The 20,595-nt window shown below is 39.2% G+C and overlaps 1 protein-coding gene across 9 annotated transcripts in view; it reads right to left on the bottom strand.

Annotated features, from left to right (window-relative positions):
- The window catches only part of SDCCAG8 (SHH signaling and ciliogenesis regulator SDCCAG8), a 208,088-nt gene that overhangs the window by 144,871 nt on the left and 42,622 nt on the right, over window positions 1-20,595 (bottom strand). For all 9 annotated transcript variants that reach the window (XR_010599792.1, XR_010599791.1, XM_065589147.1 and 6 more), the window contains exon 12: window positions 17,206-17,322. Coding sequence is in view for 7 of the 9 variants with exons in the window: in XM_065589147.1 (XP_065445219.1) it covers window positions 17,206-17,322 (117 nt within the window). In the remaining 2 variants the exon portion in view is untranslated. The remainder of the gene's footprint in view (window positions 1-17,205; window positions 17,323-20,595) is intronic.

The raw sequence follows: 20,595 nt of genomic DNA, 5'->3' as shown, positions 1-20,595 counted from the left end.
ATACAGTCCTTTTGCATTTCTAATAAAACATTACTTTCTTGTTAGGAGTTATATTCTAGTTTGTTGAAATTACATTTTTTAAGAGTTCCAATGATGTTTCATGAATGAAAATCAGATTAAAATCTGTCTAAATGTTTCCATACAATATTTTTCATTTCCTGAAAGTATACAAAATAAACAAACTAGCGGCAAGTTTTACTGTTTAACACAAAGATGTAGAAACTGGGAAATCATAATAAATTAATTCAGTGTATTGTATGTATTCAATATAAGTAATGTATTGGACCAGTAACATTTTTTAGATGGTAAGTATGCGTTTTAAAAAAATCTTAATTTTGCTCATTTCCAAAGGGTATCACATTTAAGTTCGATAGAATGAAAGTCTGAACAGATTCACTATGTTCTAGTCTAGTTAGCAGCAGCAGTTCATTAATGTTCGTTTTCCCTAATCCTATTTTTTTTTGCCTGAGTTCTTTCCCATCTTCAGAGGTAAGCAACACTCCTGCAACATACCTTTTATTAAAAAAAAAAAAAAATGTATTCATGAATGGCCACATTTAAAAAACAACAACAACAACAACAAAAAGTAGTTGACAAATGTCAACTAAATATTTTAAAACCTCTATTTTGCAACTATAAACATAAACACACCCTATCATCACCCTCTCAGGGAAAAGCCTAAGTGAACAGATGGGCTTTAAACTGTCTCCTGAAGGTAAATAGGCTCAGGTTCTGTCGGACCGAAGTGGGAAACAAATTCCAAAGTAAAGAGACCTCTGTTGAAAATGCCCTGCCTCCATCTGCCAGATGTTCAAATCAAAGAATTGAAGGTAAGAACGCATCAGCTGATCTCAAGTGTCATGAGGATGCAGAAAGAGAAAAGCAGGTTGTCAAAGTAGCTGGGACCCAAACAATGTACCTCTGGTGGGGCTTTAAAGATCAATATATGCCCACGACTTCCAACCAGAATCAGTCAGGGAGCCATTATAGTCTGAAGTACTGGCATAATATTCTCCCCAAAATATTCGGCATTAAGCAGGCATACTACAGCATTCCGTGTCACCTGTAGTTTCCAAGTGGGTTTCCAAGAGCCCATGTAGATAGCATTGTAGTAACCCACAAAGGAGTGGACAAGGCTGGAAAAGTTCACATCAGAAACAATTACAATCAATCATCACAGCAAAAAGAAATAATAAAAAGGCACCCCGAACACCAAAAGCACCCGTGCAATTAGAGATCCTAAAGTATCCCCAAATGTATTTGGATTAAGTCTCAATGAGCTTGTTCTCACCCAAGCACAATGAAGTCTTGATTAACAAAAAATAAACCCTCATTTATTGCTGTGTATCAACAACACCTTAAAAGGAGTACCATCCAAACCACAAATACCATTAAGTAGTTTGGTCTGATAATTCAGCCAGTAGTTTCTGATACTATTCCTGAAACATAGCATATTACATATCTTGAGGCCACTTTACACAATAGTGAAAGATATGACTGTTTCAGACAGCCTTATAAATTGGCTGTGCATCAGTCCAATCAATCCTGAGGACACTTGGTCCAATGTATAAGGGTGATCTGAAGGGTATCTTTATCTATGGTTGTGATGTGTTTGCATCCTGGGAAACTCCTGTAAATGGTCTCCCCTCCTCCCTCCAAGTTACAAACCCAGTCCACATGTTGTGTTTGTGTACACAAGCTGGGGCGTAAATTCTAGTGCATGCCAGTGTGTCATGCACAAAGTGTCCATACAGACCCTGCTGATGCACATTCCTAGCGCAATGTTGTAGTCTGGTTTCAAACAGCAGTATGTCAAAGCACATTATGGAACTTTTAGTGCACAGTAGTTGGGTCCATATGGTGAGTTAATATGTGGCAAACTACTGCATTGTTGAGTCAGACCCTGACTTGTCATATAGTCAAGCTCTGGGATAAGGAAAACATGAGGAGAAAGGTATGGGAAGAGAGTAAGGGAGAACTGAAAGCAGATGTAGGTGGTGACAACATTTTGTAAAAAACTTTGAAGGTCAAGGAACTTAAATCTGATGTGCTTAAAAGGGACATTAAACTAAAGAAGGAGGCAAGGTGTGAAGTAATGCGGTCAGAGCATGGGGAAGTGATGATAATAGCATTTTAGTAGACGTCAAAGTGTATTAGTGTAGTACAAAAAATAATACATCCCTTTACAAAATTAAAACTTACATTTGATCATCAGGAAGTGCAGTTATAAATCATAAATGTGGCTGTAAAGAGAGAGACATTATGAGACAGTGTGTTTATTCTTTTAGTGTTAAATCCTGGTTCCCAAGCGTTTTATGAGTAACTTAAGCACAAGAGAATTCTATGGAAGTGGGGGAGGAAGTTTTGCCCCCTCCAATCCATGGAACTGCATGCAGTGGTTGCTATTTGAGCTCACTCACATAGTAGTGCAGAATCAAAAGCAGGCCATTAATCTTTCACATCTGGAATTTTTTGATGATAATCATGTCTATGAAACCTTAAATTTGACCTGATTGTATATTTATATCATGGTACCATTTTTAATTACATGCTCATGTATTATTTCTTCAGGATATTTGCTTCTTTCAGTCCACAGGATAGACAGAAAAAAAGGCAGTGAGTTGCAAGAACACAAAAGGACATTCTCATGTTTTGTGGCTCTATCACAGACTTCCTATGCATATTCACCTCATTAACATTGCACAGGCAACTTCTGAGTGTTTGATTTTATACCTTTAGCATTCTTTAAATATTTTTGTATGTAACTTAAAAATATATATATTATGTAATCTTGTCTTCCATCTCAATTGTTAAAACTCCCTTTGACATAAACAGAAACTTTGTCTGTAAAAAGACGACAGAATAAAACCCAATAAAAGAACTGCCATTTCAGTACACCACAAATAAATGAAAACAAAAAATAATATATTATTCAAAAACAGAAGGATCAAGTTTTACTAGATAAAATCAACTTTTTAGGAAAAATATAAGAAACTACAATACATTGTTTGTCTCTGTAAATTACTAATTTCGGACATCCTAATCAACAAGTACTTACGTTTTAAACCTCCCTTTTTGTAGGAAACAAGTACCTTTTGCAGTCTTTTTCTTATAATACTAAAAAGCAAACAAGCATTTTACTTCTCACTCATTAGATTGTAGGGGAAGAACCCTTATACAATCTTACAGGTATTTTCACATTAACACACTGTAGATGGGCTCAAAGTAAACTAATGCAACTTCATACAAAAATGTAAAGAATGATTTCTCATAAAATTTTTTTTTTTTAAACAGCCTCTTCTCAAATTAAATCCAACCGACTATCTTCATTTAACCATGCTAAAGTGTTTTGTGAAAATTCTCCATTTAACTAACTAGACATCTCTTTACTTCTAAACACTTTGATAATTTTGTTCAAAACAGGTCAAATTACAAAATTAAAATAATTCTTTAATTCTTGTCCATATTAATGCAGACTGTATTCTCTGCAGAAAACTGCAACTGTAAATTACTAAGCTAGCAGATGTTTTTCATAGAACTCAGAATAACTGCAGAGCTGACAGAAAAGGCAAAGAAATCTTTCACAAATGAAAATGATTAACCACTGATAAAAGATAAAATCCTACATTGAACTGAATTCAGAAAAATACTTCGGAAGCCTTATAACAAATCAAGAATAGGCTAGAAGCCAAATTTATTTTAAAAAGCCAAGAACATTAATTCTTAAACCAATCTCCTTTGATCTGAGGTGCAATGATGAACAAAATTAACTGAAAAACAGTTCTGTACATACTAAATACTGCTACATGTGTTCAGCAAAAGTGTGTGTGTGTATGGATATATAGGTATCATGAAGCTATAGTATTTTTTCATTTGATATTTCAGTCTTGTGGTCTCTTTAATAATTATGAAAATAGAGGAACAAAGTAAGAAGTGAAGATCCTTTTTTAAAAAATCTATCTTAGTGATGATTGCCCTTCTGCGGAGAATATGTTATTATTGGAGGCAGTACACTACTTAAATATCACGACCAACTCAACATTAGTGGCGTATTTACCATGAAACAAACCGTGCAGTGGCACGGGGACCCCAACAACAGGGGACCCCAAAATGCAGGACAAATCTGAAAAATGACTGAATTTCATAAGTGTTGCAAGTCACGAAGCAGTCCAGGCTTTCTGCATTCTGCGAACTTAGCTCTAAACATTTTTTTTTTTTTTTTAAGTAGTCTAGCAAAGAATTTTGCTTTGCCAGTTTTTCGCTGTCTTGGCGATAGCATAACAGCAACTAAGGGAAATCGTCATTTGCCAATCAAAGTCTGTCTGCTTGACCAATTATCCAAATGAACAAAAGCACCCTCCCCTGCTCTTTGCAACAATGCCTGTGATTTGTCACTAGTATGTAATGGTTAAAAATCCCGTTTTTACAGAGCTAGATAAAAACGTGGGATTAACTGCGATAAACCTAATTGGGTGTTCATGGCCCACCCAGGCCCAACGGTGGCTAGGCCCCTGTTCTTTCAGAAATTTTTAATCTGCCTAAAATCAAGGTCAGTTTTTTAGCAATGAAGCAACACTGAGTCTGGCAGTCAAAAACGCAAAAAGATGAAGGCGAGGCAAGAAGACGAAGCTAAGCAAAAAGACAGTTTGTCATCTTATTTTTAAAAGCTTGAAGTATTGAATAATGGACATTGATCAGAAAGTATGAGCAAGGAAACATCGGAATTATCTGATCACTTGCTGAGTTGTGGGGAAACCACAACGACTGCAAAAGTTGAACAAGTGGACTCTGAATTGACAATGGAACTACAAAATATTGGTAATTTTGTCGAATTAAAGGAAGAAACCTATCCTGAAGATATTGCATTATGGCCAAAATCTATTTAATTAGATATGATAGAATAATTCTTAGTAAATAAACCAAAAAACGTAGGTAATATGGAAAATTTGAGAAAAGAGTATGAGGTTGCAGGACAAAAGCAATTTAGAGGTCTTCATTGAGTCCCATTTTCTGAGGATGAAGAAAAATGGGATGACAGAAATGAGAATTTGGTTGATTTTTTCAGACACCACTAAGGCGGTCTACTGATAGGTTTTCAAATTATTCCCTGACCAGAGTAAAGGAAAATCAAACATTTGTTGATGGGTACTTTAAATTGGAGAAATGTTGCAAGACATATTGCTGATCATGAGACTTCCAAAGCTCATATTCATGCAATGTGTAAGCTCGTTCAAAAGGTGTAAATTATCTGGAAGAATTGATTCTGTGTTATCGGCTCAGTTTGAAAAGGAGTATTCTTATTGGAGGAAAGTGCTGAGACATGTTGCCATGGTCAAACTGCTGTCTTCTTTGGGACTACCTCTAAGAGGACATGATGAGTCACCATTGTCAAATCAAAAAAAGTAATTTTTTTAACCTGACTTGAATGTCTTAGTGAATTTGACAATTTTCCTCAAAAAACATTTGAAAAATTATCAGTATTGTGGCTCAGGGAAGACCAACTTTTTAACACACCAAACCTATGATGAATTCATCAATATAATGGCAGAGCGGCTTAGAAACCAATTCACTGATGAAGTAAAGGATGCCAAGTACTATTCCATAATAGTCAATTCAACACCAGATGTGAATCATGTAGACCAATTAACATTAATTTTAAGATATGTGACTGGCAATGGTCAAGTTGGGGAGCGATTTGTTTTGTCCCACTAAAATCCCACACTTCTGAATGTCTAGAGACAACTGTTTTGGAATTCATTGCAAATACAGGTTTGGACATCAAAAATTATCAAAAGCTCTGCCCATGACAACGCCACAAATATGGAAGGAAAATATTCAGGTCTACAGGCAAGCCCCTCTGCTTTATTCATACCACATTCCAGCCATTCCTTACATTTAATTTCCAACAGTGCAGCCGAATCTTGTAAGGGAGCTCCACATTTTTTTGACTTTTTTCAAAACGTGTATGCTTTTTTTCCCGTTTCCACGCATTGGTGGAGTATGTTACAATCACACTTGGAGCAGGCAAATGAAAAACATTTGACAGTTAAAGAATTTGTGACACCGGGTGGTCTGCTCGTGCGGATGCTGATTTGGCTTTGAAAATGAGCTATGATGATATAAAGAAAACCTTATTAGACATATCCACATCAATTTCTGAAAAAAACGTGCGTGAAAACTGAAGCAAAATCCTTAGCAGAAGTTTGAAAAGTACAATATTGCTGTTTTTACTCTTTTGTGGAACCCTTTACTTTAAAGAATTAATGCCATCAGCATTAAAGGTTGCACCGTCGCTGCAAAAGGTTGATACAAATTTACTGAATGCTGCACAATTGTTAGCCTCAGTTAAAATTTTTGTCATGGAAGTTGCAAAAGATTATAGCTCGGTGGAAGCAGAGGCACAAATATGAACAGAAAATATAGGTTCCTTTGATATATCTGATGAGAAGCGTAAAAAAAAAGTAGGAAGTTATTTTTCAATGAAACTAGAGACAATGAAATCAATTTAAAAGGGAAAGAGAAGATTATCGTTGAGACCGTCAATGTTACTTGTGACACAATAATAGTGCAATTGCAGAGGAGAGGTGAATCTCTAAAGAAAAGTGTGGATTTATTTTGCGTGTTTTTTGACAGAAGTATGGACGAAAATGCTAAAAGCCTCTACAGTAAGAAATTAAGTGAATTCTACCGAGAGAACATAGACAAATCTTTTTCAAGATGAAGTGAAACATTTCATTCATTTTAATCGAAAATGATGAGGTCTGTGCTGCGAGATAATCAGTTGATTTGTACAGACTTGTATGTGACGGTTTGCAGGCAACCTTTCCAAATGTAGAAACTACTCTGAAAATATTTTTAACAATACCTGTCACAAATGCTTCTGGTGAATGTTTTTCTGTATTGAAACAAGTTAAAATTATTTGCAAAATATGATGAGTCAGGATCATTTGACAAATTAGGCAATACTGGCAATTGAAAGTGCCTCTTTACAAAATATTACTTACAATGACCCCCGAAAACGAAGGTGCGAACAGGGCTCCACTAACTCTAAATCTGCCACTGTTCAACATGGCATTTCCCACATATGCAGGCCCAGATGCTCACATGTTCAACTTTCCTCAATGCAAATAGCCACATTTACATTAACAGAAACACTCATTGTGCATAAAGTTAAGTATATGTGTAAATCTTTGCTGGATTGTGGCTATACTTCATCACTGCAGTTGCCTTCAGTATGAGGTACCACTAGTGTGAATATTCAAGCATACTTGGATACACTATTTAAAAGCAATTATATATGTGACATTTGTAACATAATTTTGATCCCAGACAGAGTAATTTTTATTGCGGTCTTATATTACATAATTTTTCAGATAATAAATCATTCATACCGTGCTATATATTCAAGCTAATGAAAAGATATTTTTGCATGTATGTAGTAAAAATTCAAAATATTTTATTCTGGACATGACATAAAAAAAAAAATCCATCACTGCACATGCAGATATTCCCTGCAGTAGGGGTCAACTGTAGCCATTTCTTCCAACTATGAGCAACTCCCTATATTAATTCTGATATCAGTCAGGCAGCCCTATGTTCTGAGCAGTCTCTAAACCTCCGGCCTCCCAGACAGGGCCATCTGACACAGCAGATTGCATCAGAAAAACTATCCACCTTTGTAAAGAGAGCTAGAGTCATCACCAGGGTAATCCTGAACAAACAGTGCACGTGGTTTGTTTGTTTTTAAAATTGCTATGTAAATTTACCCTGCCTCCTATTCAAAACAGGATAGGAATCAAGAACATCCAAAGCCTACACTTGGCTTCAAAATTTAAACCTTCTATAAATGCTATGAAAATGTGATAAATTGTGAGGTTGTACAAACAAGTAGTAAAAATTTGGTTAAAAATGTATATGTCTCATAAGATCCGCTAAAATGTACGTATTACAAAAAAGGGAAAAAAATGTTTCATGTGACTAGGTAATTAAAACAAGAGCAGATAGGTACACAATGTTGCTAGACCAAAACACAAAACCAAACGTTGGGGTGGAACTCAACGCCAGTTCAGGAGTGGATGGAAAAGGCAGTTAAGGAAGGGGAAGCATAGTAGCAAAATAGGCCCCTGCTTTGTATTCAGCCCCATTTAAGGATTTAAGTCTTCTGACCAGCACACAAATCAATAGGCCATCTGAAGATCCCAAGAGACAAATGATGCAACCCACTGAAACAGTGCAGGCTGTAATCCTGTGTTGTCAACGCTCATATCATTGTGACTGTTGCCGTTTTGGAGGCTCTTTCAACTGTGTGATAAAACACATGCAGCTCAGAGGCCACTGAGCTATTTGTGCTGCAGGCAATCTTAGCAATGGCTTCTTGTGTGCTCACAAGGCCAAAGCATTGAAACAGGTGCGGCACAGCAGAGATGCCCCGTTCCCAAAATCAGTAACCGTGACCTCACCATCCCCTCTTCCACTACCACAGCACAGTGAAAGAGCGTGAATGGAGATAGGAGCTCAGGTGATGCTCCTTCGCCTGCAGGCTGCTGCGGAGAGAAGTGCAGTGGAGCATCACAAGAGCCTGCTGGAGAGAATGCTGGTGCTGTAGGGGACCTACTTGGGGTAGGGAGGAGGGGGAGAGAAGAGAAAACTTTTCAATGAAGAGCGAGGAATGGGGGGTGTCAGGGAGCAGGGTCCTGTTTGTGTGGGGCACATTTCCGATGCAGTTAAGGTAGAATTTTCAACTTGTAATTGTGTCTCTCTCTCTCTCTCTCTCTCTCTCTCACACACATACACACACACACACACAAAAGTGGGAGTTCAAAAACCAAAAGAAAGACTTTTGACAAGATTTTAGTGTGTGCGTGTGTATATAAATAAGGCAAATAAATAAATAAATAAAGATCTACATGTTTTTGATTCATGATTTTCAAACTGTTGGGGTTGATAATACTGGTCAACGGACAACTAGCAAGGGCCCTTGTGGCCTCTCTCTGGGCAACCCCAAGACCGATCTGGTATTCCGATACTACAGAGATGACTGTAGGATGAATACCTAGACAGCTGAACAAGGGGGAATGCCCAGAACATGTAACATTGTTGGGATTTTGACTATATTACTTTTCTGAAAATACTGTTATTTGGTTTGCCAAAGTGTCTGAACTGCAATAACTTCTTTTGGAGCAGCACTTTCAGCCCCAGTATGTAGGTAAATTCCTATGGAGACATTTTTAATAGCAAGCACGGGGGCACCAGAGATTAGCTCAGCAACCACCAGTAAAGGTGAGCAAAAAATGGGTTTAATAAAACTCACTCTGGAGCAAGATATTTTAAGGCTGTGGGGGTTATGGCTGCATTTTGTTTGTTTTTTGTTTTGAAGGAGGAGGAAAGTTACTCTCCTCTCATTATGAAAAAATATGAGAGGAGGCTAAGCAGTACTTCTCTTATCCCCAAGAACAAGCAGTTGAGAGGAGTGAAGTGGGATTACCTCTCTCCACAGCCTGCACCAGTATAGAGCTGGATGGAAATGGAGGTCCGTCCTCCCTCCCGCACAGCAACAGCAGAAGTTACAGGCAAGCGGTGAGGGCGGCTATGACAGACACAGCAGCCCAGAGCTGATCCCACAATATTAATGGGAAGACTGACGCAACCATCATTTTTTCTGGTCTGTTTAACCATTTTTATTTTACCCCATATTCCTGTCAGATAAAAACACAAACTATGGGCACTTTCATAGCAAAAGCCATTTCATACTATTTCTAATGCTCATGAACTCTAATTAATTTTTCACATGTGATATTATAAGAGTGGAAGAGACAACAACACTATGATTAAAGGTTATGTTCATATTTAATTGCAGGGTCTCAGCCTGGAAGTGGTATTTTTCCCACCAGTTCTGAAAGAATCATCATATCAGGAGCAAACTTTACCAGGTCAGTTAGTTACAGGCCTCAAAGCAGGATCCAACTCGACAACATAGTAGAGGATCCAGACAGCTGTAAGGTCTAGCTTGGCTCTCACAGGACCCAGCAACAGCAGGCCGAGTTGTGCTAGCACATTACAATTGTGCAGGCCCATGAAGATGGAATGCATCTGGCCAGGTAGATGGTGGTAGGCGGTTGCACCATCTATAGATAATAAAGCCAATCCATTACAACCAAATAAGCCAAAAGTCAGTTTGTGATGAAGGTGTAAAGAATTGGCCCAGCACAGAACCTTTCTACCTCAGCATAGTAGGTCAGTGCCCCCACCTGGTTTTGCCACTGCCGGTTCCCCTCTTGGCTCCATTCAGGTAAGTCCGCCCCGTTTCCCCTCCCTCATGACCCAAATGCAGTCGGAGTCCTTAAAGGAGCCCTGTCCTCTTTTTCCTGCTGCCTGGACAAAGACCCACCGCATTAATTTGTGGTGAGCACATTCTATCTTTGTTGGACAATTTTAAGCAAATCATCTAAGAAGAGGTGTGAGGACATTTTTGCCAGACTATTTAAGCAAGCAGCTTTTCTATCTATATGGTCACATTGGGATATGCAATTTAAAGTTTTGTTTTAATGATAATGAGGTTCCAGGTATTACTCTTGTGTCTGTGTAAGTTTTCTTGCATAAAAACACCCACATGATTTCACTCACTTGTGGTATATTTGTCTTGCATATTAGAACAGATTTATTAACTGTAACAGATTCTGCAAGTAGTCCTTGAAAATTCAGTAGGTTAAATAATATTTGCGGTGGAATCCACTACCAAAACTACACTAGCTTTGGAAAGGCTGCAGAAAGAGCAAAAGCCACAGGTCATTAGGGTAAAAACCATGATCCTCTAAACAGCAAAATTACATTTGTGTACTGTAGGGGGCTTAATGTATAATGGTACTGGACTGCAGTAGTCAAAGCCATATGCTTGGGACTTCCTGTGAGTAGACAGAGGACTGTTGAATACATTCAGGAAAGACTTGGTGCGGGCTTACTATTTGTGCCAAGTCTGATTTTAGTGATTGGTGTTAAATAGAGTTGTGGCCTTTGTTCACCAGTCAAGCATTTCCCTTCTTTGGTTGGTGATGTGAACACAAAGACTTTACTATAATCCTCAAAGGTAGTTCACCTTAGGTTTTGTTCAACCCTAACTTTCACATTTCCTATCTTGACTATTTTACTATGCAATTTTACATGATAAATTAACATAACTTTTGTCATGGATTTGTTTTTTCCAGAGGAGATGGGGGGGAGATCACTAATGATTCTTATAAATTTCTTGATCAAGAGCTACTGGGCTTCATAATTCCTGAGCCCAAGCCATATTTGAAAACTGGGCCCTGTAAATTTAAAACCATTCCTCAAGGAGTGTGGGGTGGAGGGTGTCATCTAGCAGATTCTTGTTAAAGTAAACACGCAGGGGGATTTTTGTATATAATAATATATTGTTTTAAAAATATTGTGGGAGCCTTGAACTATATAAAGTAACACAGGAAATCAGAAAATAGTTATACAAATTATCACATCCTGGTCTCCTAGATGCCTCAATACTTTGGCCATTCAGGACAAAGTAAGACAATCAAAACTGCACATTTTGTACAATTGTAATTGTACATTTCCCTTAGCTTTTTTTGGAGCAAAAAGACTTCCCTATGCTCTCTTTTCTGTGGCTAAAGCACACTCTTGTCTGCCCAGCTAATGGAATCATTACATCTCTGACTAAAATCACAAGAGCTATACTGGTTTTAAATACATACATACACAATATATAGTACTAGCCTAACTTCATCAAGGTTGTCAACTCTTCCCATTTTATTGAGGTTCTCATCCCATCTGGTGATTTTTGTAAAGCCCCATCTTGTGAAGTCTAGTGATTACATGAAAATCTCAGCTTTTATTTGGGGGAAAAGAAGTTGCTAGCCCTCAGGGATGCAGAGAAAAGCTTGAGAACATGACTCCTACAGGCTCAAAAACCAGAAGGTAAATAAAAAACACAAAATATATTATTTTAAAATCTAGTAATTTTTAGGCTCATGATTTTTTTGATCACTTGAAGTTGGTAATACTGCTTCAAAAAAAGGAATTTAAATTAATCAGTCCTTGATCTTGGTCTGTTATTGGAAAGTTATATTAGCCCTTATATCAGATCCTCCTTTTAACATTTCATGAACACGTCTAAACATTGGCCTATGCAGAGTTAGTAAACCTTGCATCCGTACTTTCTAAACTAGATTACATTAAGTGATTGTTTTACGGCCTACCAGGTAAAACATTCTATAAATATCTTTTCAAAACGCTTTCTCATACACAATTCCATTCCCCATCCTAGATTCTTGTTGAATAATCACTATACAACACAGGTGCCTTTTATTATTTACAAAAATGCTGAAACATGTACATCTTTCAACTGGGTCTAGCCCAGGGGCGAGCAAAATTTTTGGCCTGAGGGCCGCATTGGATTTCAGAAATTGTATGGAGGGTCCAGTTAGGAGAGGCTGTACCTCTCCAAACAGGCAGGCGTGGCACGGCCCCCACCCCCGATCCGACACCCCCCCCCTGCTTCTCACCCCTGACAGCCCCCCGTACCTCTGCCCCCGGTCCCTGACCGCCCCCAAGACCCCCCTGCCCATAACTGCCCCCTACCGCCCCATCCAACCCCCCCCCTTCCCTGACTGCCCCCCCCATAACCTATGCCTCATCCAACCTCCCCTTTTCCCTGTCCCCTGACCGCCCCTGGAACCCCGACCCCTGAATGCCCCAAGCTGCCCCATCCAACCCCTCTTCTCATTCCTGAGTGCCCCCACAGAACCTCTGCCCCATTCACCCCCGCCCCCCCCCCCGGAACTCCTGCCCCCATTCAACCCCCATGTTCCCTGCCCTCTGACCGCCCCAACCCCTATCCAACCCCCTTCCCCTGCTCCCTTACCATGCTGCCTGGAGTAACTGGCAGGGTGGCTGCACCATGACAGGCAGCCACGCCACCCGGCTAGAGCCAGCCACACACTGTGCAGCACAGAGCACCAGGTCAGGCTGGGCTCTGCAGCTGCGCTGCCCCAGGAGCTCACCACCCCACCGCCCAGAGCATTGCGCTGGTGGCGCACTGAGCTGAGGCTGCGGGGGAGGCGGAACAGCAGGGGAAGGGCCAGGGGCTAGCCTCCTGGGCCAGGAGCTCAGGGGCCGGGGAGAACGGTCCTGTGGGCCGGATGTGGCCCGCGGGCCTTAGTTTGCCCACCTCTGATCTAGCCCATGCAGGTCAATGCCCTCCCAATTCCTTTATATACAGTTTTGGGATCTGAAGCCTAGATCCACGAGCCTCCTATTCCTTCGTTTAAGTCCTCTGGGTTTTGAACCTTTCATTCTGCCGCAGATCTGGAACTCAGTTCTTCATTTTCTCTCTCAGGACAATGCTAGGTCTAATTTTAAAGCCAATCCTAAAAGATTGCTTTCCTATAGTTTATCAGTCTCACTAAGGATTTGGCTTTGTTTTTAACTTTTTATTTATTGGGAAAAAATCAAATAAACAATAAGTAAAAATGAAAAACACTTTGCACAGATTTCTCAAATAGATTTAAAGTGTTCGCCTACTGGTTTTTGAATGTTATGATTCCAGATGTCAGATGTGTGTCCATTTATTCTTTTGCATAGAGATTGTCCGGTTTGATCAATGTACATGGCAGAGGGGCATTGTTGGCACATGATGGCATATATCACATTGGTAGATGTGCAGGTGAACTTTAACCTGTCTGGTCACTCAGTAACAGACGTGAGGGTGGCAATTTTGCAACAGAAAAGCTTCAAAAACAGACTCCAATGAGAAACTGCTGAACTTGAATTGATATGCAAACTAGATACAATCAACTCAGGCTTGAATAGAGACCGGGAACGTCTGAGCCATTACAAACATTGAATCTATGTAAGTATTCTCACACTTCTTATCAAACTGCCTGTACTGAGCTATCTTGATTATCACTTCAAAAGTTTTTTCTCTTACTTAATTGGCCTCTCAGAGTTGGTAAGACACCTCTCACCTTTTCATCTGTATATATATATATATATATATATATATATATATATCCTCAATATATGTTCCATTTTATGCATCCGAACAAGTGGGCTGTAGCCCACGAAAGCTTATGCTCAAATAAATGTGTTAGTCTCTAAGGTGCCACAAGTACTCCTGTTCTTTTTGCGGGTACAGACTAACACGGCTGCTACTCTGAAACCTGAACTCACTGTGTGTCTAAAGTACTTTTCCCATTATACTGCATTAGCTGTGTTCAAATTATTTTATTATTAAATGTATTGTATAATACCTCAAATTCCATGGAAGGTACTAAAAAGTGAAGTCTATATTGCATTAAATATGCAAAAATCTTCTGCCATACATTAAAGCCTGGTCTACATATGCTCTTCATACCAGTATAATGTTGCATTTCAGTTTAGGGAGGGGGTGTCATATTTTTTAAACTAATAGAGTTATACTGGTACACCCCCCAGTGTGGACCCAGTTATATTGGTATAAAGGTCCCTTAAAAGGAATAAGCTATATGGTAGAAAGCACCATCATACCAGTATAAATACAAATTAGGCGGGGGGTTGGATTTTAACAATAGTGGTAAAATTAAAATAGTACAATTTTTGTGTGTACATGCCCTCAGGTATACTTGCCATAAAATTCTGTTTTTTCAGAACCCTAAAATACCATAGGATCATAATGTTCATACTACGGATTTTCAGATAAGGTGGTGCAGCAGGTTAGTATACAAAACAAAATGTGTCTTGGTTGTATATTTTACAATGTTAACACTTCACATGAATGTAATATGTACAAAGTACACCTAGAACAGGACCTAAATCCCAGTAGAGGGTGGAAGAGAGGGGAAAAGAAAGAAAACGCAAACTCAATCATGTTTTCTTTTCCTAAATTCATTTTAATTTCTCTTCAACAAGCCATTAGAAGTGTGGACTTTGGTCAGAAGAGAACATATTTAATAGCCATATGTTCCTATTTGTACATATAGAAATTATGTCTTTTCCACCATACCTGGGTACATTAAGCCAATTATTTAAAATCTCTATTTCGTAAAAAACTTGATTATGTTGTCGATAAATTAAGAAATTATATTTTGATTAGATGGAATGTTAAACTAATTTTCAATAAGGGAAACTTATTGGAAATTACAACTTTCTTCTCAATTTCAAAGAAAACATACTAAAGTAAAATAAGATACTAATATATCAGCTAAGTGACCCACCGTCCATGTTTAAAAATTAAATATATATTTATTATGAACAGATGGTGTCCAAGGAAGGTATCAACTCTGTCTCTTAACCAGAAGGTCAGGTCACGGCTGAGAAACCAAAGAACAATTGCTGCTTTGCCATCTATAAGATGAGACATTACATTTTTCTTTTCTAAACATGAAACTAAATGTAAAATAAGAACAGCTTATTTACAATAAGAATTTTAATGACCTCTTACATTTTTATCAAAGCAAAATAGCACTTATCTCACTATCATAGATTGCTTTATGTAGTTTCGAATATTATTCAGCATATAGAGCTTTGCTGATTACTAGTGTTATTAAAAGCCTAACCTAGAAAAAGACTAGTAAATACCAAGAACAATGATTATTTAAACACATACAGTTGGTTTTCTAGAATCCAGCAATCATTTCCTTAAAAAACGTTTGAAAACCTAAAACATGGTATGTTACTCTTCACGGAATAACCCCTCCTTTTAAAATGTACCAGAGTGCTAATTACCATTTTTAACATTTAATTATCCCCATAATGGTAAAGCACAAGTAATCCTAAACGTAAACTTAAATATTTTGTTACATTGTCTAGTTCGTCAAAAAAATTAACCTTGGGGAAGGCTGCAGAATGAAACTTTCAATGCAAGATACTTCTTTGAATACTCTATTGCACATTTCCTAGTTCATTAGAATGCCGAGACTATGCCAACTCTCTTATTTGAGATATCTGTCAAGACAGAAGATGAGCCTGTATTTTTGTTTTTCAAGTGTTCTTAGACCATAAGGATCTCGTGAAAAAACTTGCAAGGCCCTTGTATTGCTGTGCTGTATAATCTGATATAGTAAATACGTTTTTTAAAAGAATTTTAACTAGTAAACATATAAAACTTAAAACAATACATAATATGTCTTTTGATTATAATTTCATTTAGTATTGTTTCAATTTTGAGTTAAGATACATTTTTTAAAAAAAGTTAATGGTTAGAAATTTTCTGTGGCTACTTATCAAGGTTTTGTAGCACTACTAAAGAAAATATCTTTTTAATTCATAACACTACATTTTTCCTGCATATATTCCTTTCAGATGAACTGATTTGTTCACTTGCTGAAAAGGAAAAAAAAGTTTTAAAAATGCTGGATAAACAGCTGTAAGTAGTATTTAAAATTTAAACACACTGAAATATAACGTACGTAAACACTTTTCTGTGTATTCAGAACATACTGCCAATCTCTAGTCATGTATACGTCATATCTCATGAAACAAGAATTGGAAGTTTGAACACTGAAAATTTGAACTGGTGAGTCACAATGAAAAGAGGGAGATTTCAAAAAAATGCAACATAAAAGCTGTTTGAACTATTAGTGAAGTAAGCTGCAGTACACCCCAATATTAATATTTGCTAATAAGGGAGGTCTTCTCAGTCTACTTGCAAGGCATACACTGGTTTTGTAAGTAATACAAACTCATCTTTAACTTACCAACAATTAATTCTTAGTGGCATATTTGCACAAATGTTTCTTTGAAACTTTTCTATGAATCACAAAAATCAATTGAACTTGAATCTTTAGAGAAATTGGTAAAGAAATGATATACTATGCCTTATATACGTCAAACTTTATCCTTGTTTATGTTTTGTCTTGCTTTGTATGCATATGCATTTTATGTGTTTATGAGTGAGATGTATAACCATATGTATATATTACATAGATTTCATACATATTGAGCCTATCATATGTGTTCATACACTGTATATGAAGAATATGATGAGTATTAGGTAATACTGCACCTTTTTAGGGCTGAAAACAAGGATAAGGCAGGCAAGAGGCATTTCTTTAATAGTAATAGCTGGCTTTTTGCCATTAGTTTAGAATCCACATAACAGTAATAAATGACCAGTATCAGAAAAATGAATCATTCCAACTTCAGAAATAACCCTACTTATGTTTCTAATAACTGCAAAGTTATGGCAGTATCATCTCTTACCTGGTCCTTAATTTCAAGCTCCCTTATAGTTTTTGTTCTGTACTCTCTGTGCTCCTTTTCTGCCTCATCCTTCTTCATTTTGGTTTGGTTCAACTGAAAACGCATTTCTCCACACACCTGTTAGATTACACGGACAACATGATCTGTAGATTGTGGAACCCACAGTTTAATGTTTGTAATTAGATCTTTTGGTGCCCCCTAGAGATCATTTGAATCCAGCACATTTTTATTTACAGATATTTAAGGCTACATATGGTAAATGTTTTTTATATAAAAAGGTGGATCTGGAACCCTTGTATTGTCATTAACTTTGAAATATGCAGTGCCTGCTAGATACAATTATATTTGGATCAAGATTTTGTAAAATACTTATGCTGTCAATATATGTGCTACTAAATACATTTAAACTACAGTTGCTGGTTATTAAATTTTCTTCCATTCTCTTTTTAAATCCAAAGATATTCTAGGATCACACTTTCAAATGCTAAAATTAAAGGATGTGTTACATTTCCAGAGCATGATTTCCTGTTTTGCCATTTTTTTCCTCCAGGTAGGAATGAAAATCTTGAGATTGCACTGTAATGATTTTCAAAGTTGTACTGAAACACTATATTCTCATTAAGAGATTGAACACAAGTTCCTTAACAGCAACAACTTATTCAAATGTATACACGGACACTGAAAAAGCCAAAAAAGCATCCAAAGGACTTATTTTGGGTGGAGAGACAGAAAGATTCGTTTTCAGAAAGATAACTTATATTCCATTCTGGATCCTGACCTCTTCCAGACCAAAACATTTGATGATGTTCTCTGTGTTGTCTCCTACCTCAATCTATCCCAAATTTACAGGGCCAGAGGAAGTGTTTGCTCTTCCCCTCTCTACATTTTGGGAGCAGGTCTGTCTTCTTCCATATTCACTATCCAAGGGTTTAGTGGGCCCTGTTTGATCTCAAAAAGCAGAGGTTTTGGACAGGATCGGCGTCTCTCCTTCCCCATCTAAAACAATGACCCCCAATTTCTGTGTGACCATTTCAGGTTAACAATTCAACCTTAAATGCACACACAAAAATGTTATCCCCCGGCTCCTTACAGGGGATTCTACTTACGCTCTCGTAACACTTCAGGGGTGGGAGATGCCATTCTTTCCCTCTCAATCTACCTTTCTCCTCCTCATTCCCTCTGTAACCCACTGTGAAAAGGCATTACCAGCAGTACCCTGATCACAGACATAACTCCAGCTGAAGCTGCAGTAAATTATATACTTTTTGTTAGGGGATTGTGAGTACCTGAGTGGTAATCACTGGGCTAATGAGGTAATTGGGAGAATGTAAGGGGAAGGACCAGGAACTAGAAGCAAGAAGCTCAAACGGAGGCTCAGTAAGCGGCTCACAGGGTAAGCCTGGGTTGAGGAGAGAGGTCTGCAGGGAAGCCTCCCCTGTCTGTAAGCTTGCAGTACACTGTGTTACTATGTAAGAAAAGAATAAATACACACCTGGGTGAAAGATAACCTGGTGTGTGTTTGTGAGTGTGAAACCATATGAACTGATCAGTCACTGTGCAGTTCACTGGGTAGCAACGGAGGCACAGTGTAACACCCACTCACATTATTCTCTATACTCCCTCCCCCACGTACAGCCTCCTTTTCTTAATTTGCCCTCTATATTTTCCCTTCATTTCCCCAGTCTCTCTTCTTTCAGTCTTCTTCTGCCACCCAAATTCCCCTACCCATCCTATTCCTGTCTCTTCCCAGTGTTCTCTTTAAAAAAATAAAATAAAATAAAAAATAATAGCAGCATATAGGAAAACCTAACTTCTGGGGGCCAACTGGCTTCAGTCCTCCTGCAAACAATGAGACATGATGGTCCTCTTTACAAAAAACAGCCTCACCTCCTCATTCAAAATATGTAGGGAATGTTCACCAAGGACAGCCTGAGAATTCAGTCCCATTTAAAGTAATGGGAAATGGTCTTTTAAAAAAAAAAAAGGGGGGGGGGGGGGAGATGCTCAAGAATTTAATGCCAAACCATGGGAGATGAGAAAAAAAAATACTGAAATTCAATACAATGCCAAGAGTTACCAACTCTGCCTTTCTGCCTCCTCTTCATCAGAAGGGAGACTATAAGACAGGCTTCTTTTTCCTCTTCCCAGCTGAGGAGGAAAAAAACTGCCTCCCATTCCACCTCTCAATATGCAGTGCATAGAGCTGAGGAATCCATGGGGGCAGCTAGAGGAATGGGAAGTGAGGAAAAGCTGACCAGAAGCTCATGCTACAGTGCCCCTTAGTGGCCAACAGAGCAAATTTCTCCAAGAAACTGCAGCTAGCTCAGAGGTGGACAAACTTTTTGGGCCTAGGGCTACATCTGGGTGGGAAAATTGTATGCAGGGCCGGGGCAGGGGGTTGGGGTGCAGGAGGGAGTGCGGGGTGTTGGAGAGCGTGCTGTGTGCAGGAAGGGGCTCAAGGCAAGGGATTGGGGCAGAGGAGGGGTGCATGAGGAGGCTTAGGGAAGGGGGTTGGGGTGCAGGAGGAGGCTCAGGGCAGGGGTGCAGGAGAGGTGCGGGGTGTACCAGGGGGCTCAGGGCAGGGAGTTGGGGTGCAGGAGGGGAACGAGGTGCAGGCAGGGGGCTTAGGGCCGGGAGTTGGGGGCAGGGTGCAGGCAGGTTGGGGATCCTGCCCAGCACCGCTTACCTAAAGTAGCTCCAGGATGGCAGCAGCACACACCGGGGCCAGGGCAGGGTCCCTGCATGCCTGCCCTTGCCCCACACCGCGCTGCTCCAGGAAGCGCTGCGGCCCTTGGGGGAAAGGGGGGGGGGGGGGGAAGAGAGCTCTGCGTGTGCTGCCCTTGCCGCGCCTCCAGGTACCGCCCCCAAAGCTCCCATTGGCTGCAGTTTCCTGTTCCTGGCCAATGGGAGCTGCGGGGGGCGGTGCCTGGAGACAAGGGCAATGCACAGAGCCCTCTGCCCCCCCATCCGGGGCCGCAGGGATGTGGTGCCGGCCGCATCTGAAAGTGGTGCGCGGCCCGCGGCGCCACGAGGGGCAATCCTGGGGGCCAGATCCTAAGCCTCGAGTAGCCGGATCCAGCCCGCGGGCTGTAGTTTGCCCACCCCTGAGCTAGCTGTTGAGAAGCCCTCTCTGGCCTTGGGTTTAGAAGGCAGGCACATATCTCAAGTGTCTATTTCAACAGATATCACTCATTTTAGTACTAAAATAATCTATATTCTACACAAATTTGGTGTCCCCTCACCTTTATTGCTGAAAACTTTTTACATCAAAATAAAGAATTATGATGCTGAAGCTATAGGAATTATTTACACTAAAGTAAATTGATCCTACAGTATTTTATTTTTTCTGCTTGAATTTTTATTTGGTCTCCCTCATTCTGGGACATACAA

This window comes from Chrysemys picta, chromosome 3, assembly GCF_011386835.1.
Source record: "Chrysemys picta bellii isolate R12L10 chromosome 3, ASM1138683v2, whole genome shotgun sequence".
NCBI classification, from domain to species: Eukaryota; Metazoa; Chordata; order Testudines; family Emydidae; genus Chrysemys; species Chrysemys picta.
This window is presented reverse-complemented; position numbering and strand designations above follow the sequence as displayed.